The sequence below is a fragment of the Vidua chalybeata genome, chromosome 16 (genome assembly GCF_026979565.1).
Source record: "Vidua chalybeata isolate OUT-0048 chromosome 16, bVidCha1 merged haplotype, whole genome shotgun sequence".
Classification (NCBI taxonomy): domain Eukaryota; kingdom Metazoa; phylum Chordata; class Aves; order Passeriformes; family Viduidae; genus Vidua; species Vidua chalybeata.
The window spans coordinates 10,007,396-10,015,868 of NC_071545.1; the positions used below are offsets into that span (position 1 = coordinate 10,007,396).

At 39.9% G+C, this 8,473-nt stretch overlaps 1 protein-coding gene across 1 annotated transcript in view; it reads left to right on the top strand.

The window, feature by feature from the left end:
* The window catches only part of TRRAP (transformation/transcription domain associated protein), a 74,167-nt gene extending 67,621 nt beyond the window's left edge, over window positions 1-6,546 (top strand). The window contains exons 67-71 of the mRNA XM_053957443.1: window positions 252-469; window positions 1,218-1,402; window positions 3,054-3,257; window positions 4,198-4,392; window positions 5,230-6,546. Coding sequence (XP_053813418.1) covers window positions 252-469; window positions 1,218-1,402; window positions 3,054-3,257; window positions 4,198-4,392; window positions 5,230-5,514 — 1,087 coding nt within the window. The 3' untranslated portion in view covers window positions 5,515-6,546. The remainder of the gene's footprint in view (window positions 1-251; window positions 470-1,217; window positions 1,403-3,053; window positions 3,258-4,197; window positions 4,393-5,229) is intronic.
* The last annotated feature ends 1,927 nt before the right edge of the window (window positions 6,547-8,473 follow it).

Consider the following 8,473-nt stretch of genomic DNA (forward strand, 5'->3'; position numbering starts at 1 on the left):
AGATATTTTATAGTAGATAAATATTATATATATGTGTATTACATATATAGTCAAACTTTGATGTAAGACCTTTTTAATTTACCCCCTTTCAATAATTTTACATTTGATCACTAAACACCTGCACTGTTCAGAGCATATTTGGTTTTCTTGTACGTTGCTGTAGGTTGAGAACTGTGCTTTTATTGTCATCACTAGAGATCCTGTTGTTCAAAACACTTACAAAGCTGTCTCCAAATGCTCCTTCGTGGCAGGTTCATGCCCAGGGTGGAGATAGTGCAGAAGCACAACACGGCCGCTCGCAGGCTGTACATCCGCGGGCACAACGGGAAGATCTACCCCTACCTGGTGATGAACGACGCCTGCCTGACCGAGTCGCGCCGCGAGGAGCGCGTCCTGCAGCTGCTCCGCCTCCTCAACCCCTGCCTGGAGAAGAGGAAGGAGACCACCAAAAGACATTTGTTTTTCACAGGTACCGCAAGGAGAGAGATCTGTGTTGTTTTTAAATGTAAGTTGCGCTCAAAGGTTATAATGGCTGGAGGTTTTTTGAATATTCAGAAGGTAAATTCACATCTGTCTGGGTGATTAGTTTTGTCTGGAGCTGTAGCACCCCTCTGGAGGAGTGCAGCTGATTGCGTGGGATTTGGGGTGTTTTTAGAAATGCTTATGTGCCCTGCTTATGATATCAAGTGCACTTGTGAATATTTAAGGCAGAGATGCCCACTGGGCCTGTTGGTGTGGAAATGGGTGCACATAGTAAAACAGCGTTGAAGTATGGGAAATACAATGGGAAATACAACATTTAGAGACAGCAGAAGAGGGACAGAACAAAGCCTTTTCTCCCCAAGTTGTGATATACAAATAGTGAATTTCTTTTACCTCTTCCACATAACACAGAAGAAATAATTTTTCTTTTTTCTGCTGAATTTCATCTAAACAAAATATTACCCTCTTTCCTAAAGGTAAAGAAAAATAGGAAGAATGATGAATGTTCAATTTTTTTTTCTAAAATACCATTGATATTTTTGTTAAGATAAAAGAAGATCCTACTGTAATTCTTTTTTGCCTGAGCTTGTAAATCATTATGAGCATAGCATTAAAGTTTTCTGTTGATAGGCTCCAGTTGATATTGGGGTTGTGTTTTGAGGGCTGGTGTGCCAGCATTTGGGCTCTGGATGAACTCAGCTTTGCTTTGCTCTCTCTGCCCCGCCCCTGCGCAGTGCCGCGGGTGGTGGCGGTGTCCCCGCAGATGCGGCTGGTGGAGGACAACCCCTCCTCGCTGTCCCTGGTGGAGATCTACAAACAGCGCTGTGCCAAGAAGGGCATCGAGCACGACAACCCCATCTCCCGCTACTACGACCGGCTGGCCACGGTGCAGGCGCGGGGCACGCAGGCCAGTCACCAGGTACCGCGGCAGGGGTTAACCCAGGGCTGTCCCCTGCACCCTGCCCTGCCCTGGGCAACTTCATCCAGGGCTGTCCCCTGCACCCTGCCCTGCCCTGGGCAACTTCATCCAGGGCTGTCCCCAGCACCCTGCTGTGGCCATTCCATCCAGGGCTGTCCCCTGCACCCTGCCCTGCCCTGGGCAATTTCATCCAGGGCTGTCCCCTGCACCCTGCCCTGCCCTGCCCTGCACCCTGCCCTGCCCTGGGCAACTTCATCCAGGGCTGTCCCCAGCACCCTGCCCTGCCCTGGGCAACTTCATCCAGGGCTGTCCCCAGTACCCTGCCATCCCCTGGGCAACTTTATCCAGGGCTGTCCCCAGCACCCTGCTGTGGCCATTCCATCCAGGGCTGTTCCCTGCACCCTGCCATCCCCTGGGCAACTTCATCCAGGGGTGTCGCCAGGACCCTGCCCTGCCCTGGGCAAGTCCATCCAGGGCTTTCACCAGCACCTTGCTGTGCCTCGGCAAATTACCCTCAGTGCTTCTTCAGAATTTAGGAAGTTCATTATGTACTAAATAACAGAATATTTTAGAGTTTAGAAAAGAGGTAGCAGATTCTGACAGGTTTAAGTTATTGTTATAGATAAAGCTAGGACTTTGCTAAAAGGTTTTCTGTAGAAAATAGAAGTATTCAGCAGAGCCTGTCTTTTAAAGGCAATTCAGCTTAGCAGGGATGTGCGTGTTTGGTAGATGTCATTAGATGTCAGATGCATGGTGCATGGGTACTGGTTGGATTTTTTGCATGTATTTTGATTTTTCATAATGAGAACTCCATATCTCTTCAGAGTTTAGGTGATCTTGGAATGATTTTATTAAAAAAAAGCTGTATTGCTGGAAGTTGTTTTGAGTAAAAGCAACTGAAAACAGGCAGGGTGATGATTGATTTTTTTTTTTTGCTCTCTTGTATAGTGCTTTAAAAATAATTAATTGACAGCATGGGAAGCAGCATTTCTAATTTACATAAGCAGCTACAGCATGGTATGTGAGGCAGGCTTCCCATGTTCTTCTAATATTTCTCTTAAAATTGCCAGTGGATCCATTCGTCTAAGCCAAACAGAAGCAGTTGGACAATCTCACCTAATAAATTAAGTACTCAGAAAGAACAAAGCTCTCTGTCTCTGTGACCTCCATCAAATAACCAGTTGTGATGTATAAGGTGGTTTTATGTGTTTTTTTTTCTTAGTGCAAATTCATACATAAAATGCCAGTCCCATTCCTAATACAGCTATTAAAACATACACAGTAGATATGTATTACGGATGTAGTTTAAACAATTGTCTCAGACTGTCTTTGTTACAAAATAAAAATGGAAGTGCTATGTAACATTTGTTTCTATTTTCAGAATTCTTACATTTGAAACTTTAACAGCCCTTTAATTGCAGCCAACATGACTATCATCCTTTCTGGTGTAACAGAACAGATCCTTCTTTTTCTAACTAATTAGGCCTAGTATATGCTATAGTAATTAAATATTTTGGTAGATTTTTTTTTGCTTTTCCTAAAATGAGATACAGCAATTAAAAGCAGATTGGTAGTTATTTTAGGTCGATTTGTCTGTTGCTAAGAAGTGCATTAAAAATGCCTTTTTCCAACTAAGCCTTTTGCTGTGCAGGTTCTCAGAGACATCCTGAAGGAGGTGCAGAGTAACATGGTGCCTCGCAGCATGCTCAAGGAGTGGGCTCTGCACACCTTCCCCAACGCCACGGATTACTGGACCTTCCGGAAGATGTTCACCATCCAGTTAGCCCTCATTGGCTTTGCAGAATTCATCTTTCACTTGAACAGGCTCAACCCTGAGATGCTGCAGATTGCCCAGGTATGCTTCAGTTTGCTCATTCTCTCCTCTTGGATCAGATGGATATTTGCACTGTGCTTTTGAAATGAGTCGAAGTTCAGCATAGATAATTAACAGTGCATTTCAGTAGGCTTTTTATTTCTGTGTGATTGCACATCCTGTAGGGAGTACTTTAACCTGCAGTCCCCATGGACATCAACTCTGCCCTCTGTGGTGAGAGTTTAGAACTTTGTGAAATAGTTCTTAGATATTTGAACTCTTCATGTAAATGACTGATAAGTCTCTCTTTTTAGTCTTCTTTCTAATATATTGCTTTCAAATTATTCTTTCAATATATTGCTTTAATACTATTGTATTAAATCAATTAGCTACAAGAAAAATAAAATATAGAGCTTCATTTTCTTAAAAGAGCTGTACCCCTTTTTAAATATCATTCTCTTTTGAGCATATCCATCAAGTTACAACTCGTGTTAATCAAGATTTTTCTGTTTTAACCCAATATTTAAAATTATGTTTGCCACCTTAAAAAAGAGCAAAGGTGGTATTTATTAAAGTCTCCATGTCATTTTAATGTATGGAGAGCTATAGTCTGTAGAGCAATTAGGATTTTTCAATCCCTCTGTCAAGTGTTCAGCTGTTTACCCACAGTGAACCTTGGACACTGAATGTTGTCCCAGAGATCTATTGGCAGTGAGTCCATATAGATCAGGATCCAGAGGCATCTATTCCTTAAGTTTGGTATTACATGTGTTTAGTAAAGGGTTTGGACACAACATTTTGAGAGAAATACCTTTCTGCATGCCATTATTTATAACTTCATTGCTCAGAAGTTGTTTGGCTGAACGAGTGAAAAGTACTGTTGGAACTCAGCAATAACAGACACAAAAACCCAACTCTTTTGGTTCCATGAACGAAAATCAGTTCCTTTAATTGCTTTTGTGCATCTTTCTGTTACACCCAGGACACTGGCAAGCTCAACGTGGCGTACTTTCGCTTTGACATTAACGATGCCACTGGAGATTTGGACGCCAACCGTCCGGTTCCCTTCCGGCTCACCCCGAACATCTCGGAATTTCTCACCACCATCGGGGTGTCGGGGCCCCTCACTGCATCCATGATTGCAGTCGCTCGCTGCTTTGCACAGCCAAACTTCAAGGTTTGTAAACCTTTTTTGCAGGTTTGTATTTGACAATTTATAAACAAAACAGCACTTTTTTGGTGAAGGTAGGAACTGAATGATGGTGCAGATTTGTTTAAAATTTTACCCTGAGGTCATCACAAAGGCCAGCTGAAATGTTGGAAGTGTTTGGAAATGTTTTATGTTATGTGTAAACGTTTAATTTGACTTTGGACATGTAAAAGGTTGCTTTAGAAGCTTGAGACTATTGGAGTTGGCAAATTAATACCAGTTACTTAAGTCAGTGATGAGAAAAAATACGAAAGTATTCGTTGCAGGCATTTCTTTTTCATCCAAGGCTAGAACTGGCCTCTAAAACATAAATGTATATATATATTAGATACATATGTGTGGATGTTGTAGTCAGTGTTCTTTCCCTGTGTAGCAGAAAATAATATTCCCCGAGAGTGTAATGACTGCAATAAAACCCTCCAGCTTTTCAAAGTACTCCAGATCTTTCCCTAAGACTTCAGTCTGTGTGTCTGGTAAAAGCCATGAATTTAGTGGAGTAATTTAAAAATAGGATGTACACAACTATATCTGTGTATCAATATCTTAATATATGTTATTAATTTCTGTAGGAGTCATTGTGTTGTGTTTTTGTAATGGAAACTTTTTATGAAAAGAAATAAAGCTTGGAGAGGAAATAATAAAATGTTTGGAAGCCACGCTCACCTTGAAAAGTCTAAAATTGCAATGTGGCACCAAAAGTGTCAAAATACTGTCAACTAAAATCTAGTTACAGTTCTGTGATCTGATAGAACCTGATCATTCTGTGGATTAAATGCAATAATCTGATTTTTCTTCTTCATATAGGTGGATGGCATCCTAAAAACTGTGCTAAGGGATGAAATCATTGCGTGGCACAAAAAAACCCAAGAAGACACTTCCTCTCCACTGTCAGCAGCTGGGCAGCCCGAGAACATGGACAGCCAGCAGCTGGTTTCTCTGGTTCAGAAAGCTGTGACTGCCATCATGACTCGCCTCCACAACCTCGCCCAGTTTGAGGGAGGGGAAAGCAAAGTCAACACTCTGGTGGCAGCTGCCAACAGCCTGGACAACCTCTGCCGGATGGACCCTGCCTGGCACCCCTGGCTGTGACTTGAAGCTTTCAGAAGTTTGACCAGGGAGTTTGTTGTTTTTTGTTGTTGGTTTTTTTTTTTTTTTGTTTGTTTTGTTTTTTTTGTATTTTTTATTTCCTCCTGTTGTTTGTGCTGTGAGCCATATTTTGTGTTAAGAAAATGTGAAAAAAACTTTCCAGATGACAGCTTACCTGTCACACTGCGTTTTGTCAGTTTTTATTCTAGCTGTGTTTACAGTACTATGGCATTTTTACTGGTTTTAATTTCACGGGGAGACATTGCCTCCTGTTTAAGCGGTTGATATGCAACAGCAGCTTTTGCAAATAGATTAAAATGAAGAGAGAAAAATAATATACAGAAAAATCTAATTTTTATGATGAAGACTATGAAACTAGCATTGTTAGATTTAGGGTCTGCCATTCCTAATAACCTGCAGTATATAAATTTTTTATACAATAGTAATTACTAAAAAGAAAGAAAAATACAGTAATCCCAGTTACTGAGTTTTCCTTCTTGAAATTTTACTTAATCACTCTCTCTTCATAATGCCAAATTGAAGGCACAGATAAATGCTCTTAACTTTTAAGTTTGCTTCAAATTTACATGAGCAATGTTGCTTTGTACAGACAATTTTGTACCAAATGTTATAGAGGTGAGATTTTGTTAGGCACTGAGAAAATGATGATCAAATTGTGCTGACTTTTCCTGGAGCACAAGCTATGTACAGTAAAAGTGTAAACCATTTAGAGTATTTGGTTTAGTTGTGGACAGTGTTTGGGGAGAAGTTTATAAAAGGATGGAAAAGTCATCCTTTGATACCTGTATTTGTCTGTAATAGAGAAAAAATGAATTCTTATCAAGATCTCTTTACTGTTTAGAATTACAGTAGCTTCTTTAGAATGAATCTATTCCTTTGTAATTTAAGAAGAAGAGCAGTTTAATGTTTCACTTGTCTTTCTGTTGTGTTAGCATTTTTATAAAACTTCAGTGTTGAGAATGTTAAATTTGTACAGAGTGACTTTTTTCCAAATAAATATTTTATAAAATTCTCTGTGGTATTAATTTTATTTATAATATTTTTAATATTATCCTATGAGTGTGATTTTGCTTCATTGTATGGTGGATGAATCAAGCATGGCCCTTCATTCCCATGCTTGAAGCTCCTTTTGTATTAAAGAGTATTTCAGTATTGCTCTATGGTACTATGTTCAAGGGGGAAGCTCAAATAAATGAGTGCTAAGGACTATATAAGGATTTGGAAAACAAACATCCTTTTTTTTTTTTTTTTTTTTGCAAAGACTTCCTTATCAAAATCATGTTGGCAAGAATAATCTTCTTGTAAAACATAGCACTTCCTGCATGTGTCACAACACACTCTGTCTGCAGTCATTCACAACTGAGCTCAGTGCTTTCATGACTTGAAGGGAATTGTTGCCTTCCCTTTATTGAAGATTGTAATATTTGCAGCTGTGAAATACAGCACACACTGCACAGAGGAGATGCAGGATCATTTCTTATTTGCACATCTTGGATATGTTTGAGAGATGACAGCATTCCCTGACAGGAAGTCATCAGATAATTCAGCCACTTTTCTGTCCATGATAGAAATCTTAATGGGAAAACGTGAATGTGAGTTAAGAGACAAACTTTGTTGTCTTTAGATTTGTGACATCTCTCTTGCTTGTGGCATTGTCTCAGATATACTCCTGAAAGAAGACTTGGGCTGTGAGGGAACAGAGAGTTGTTTTAATGAGCTCCCTGATGGTGTTAATGTGCAAATGTTAATACCTGGTTCTCTTCTTTCACGAGCATATGCTATGGATGCACCTCAACTTGTGAGAAGGCTTACACAGTCTTAACCCAGAGTTTTACCACCAGCTCAGGAGATAAATCTGAAAGCTTTTAGTTATACATGAGCATTCTTCAGGCCCTGGGGGATATCTGACATCTCTCGTGTCAGCATTAGCTGTCCATTAGCAGGAGAGTGGTTTGACAAAGTACAGGGTAGGAAGTTCCTGATTATCATCAGGAACATGTGACATTTATCTTAGCTGCATTTAATTTTTTATGATTGTAGATAAGGGTTCCCTCTGTCTTGTTAGAGATCCATGCTCAGAATGCATCTTGCTGAGCAGATACTGGAAAGGGAACTACATTAAATGTCAATTCACTCTTAAGTATTCCCTTCAAGGTTTCTTCCCTCAGATTAGATACTACACAAAAAAAGCCCATGTCATTACTCTATAAAATCAAACACTCAAGAATTAAGAGAGGTCAAATTTAAAATTCTCTCTGAAACTGTGTGTATAAGCATTATGCCATTCTGAAAATTCCTCCTGTTGTGTTTGTTTTTCAACCTCTGTAGAGTTACAGACAGATTTCACCAGATCTTCATGAGGGTAACTAGTCACAAGTCCTTGACACCAAAGTTGTGCCAGCCATAATTCTGTATAAAATACATGTTGGTAGGCTTTGGCATGTTTACCTGTGTTGGTGTGAATTGGGCACTCTGGGAGGTCACTCAAGGCAAATTAGAAATACTAATAACTAAGAAGCAAGTTTGGCATGAAAAACTGGATAAAAATGTAAGGTGTGGATATTATATGGAGAATAAATAGTTGTCAGGTTTCTCAAATTACAGTTTTCTGTCTCCTGACTTTTGTAATCATGTTTGACTCTGTCTTTATTAGATGATGTTGCTGCAATTTAAATTTTTATTATTACAGTCTGCTCTCAAAGCAGATTATCAGAATTTGCTTAAGTGAATTGTACTCTGAAACAAAAGCCTTTAACAGTAGTTGAGTGTTTGAGTCCACCCTCTGAAAGTGGTGTGCCACTTTCCTCTCCTGTAATTGGGCTGTCCGTGAATTGTCAGGTACAGAGTGAGCAAGGGATTAGTTATTACTGGAAGATGATGACTCAAAGCCTTTCAGGGGCAGACAATGAAAGCTCTGTTTCATAATGGCAGTCGAATAAAG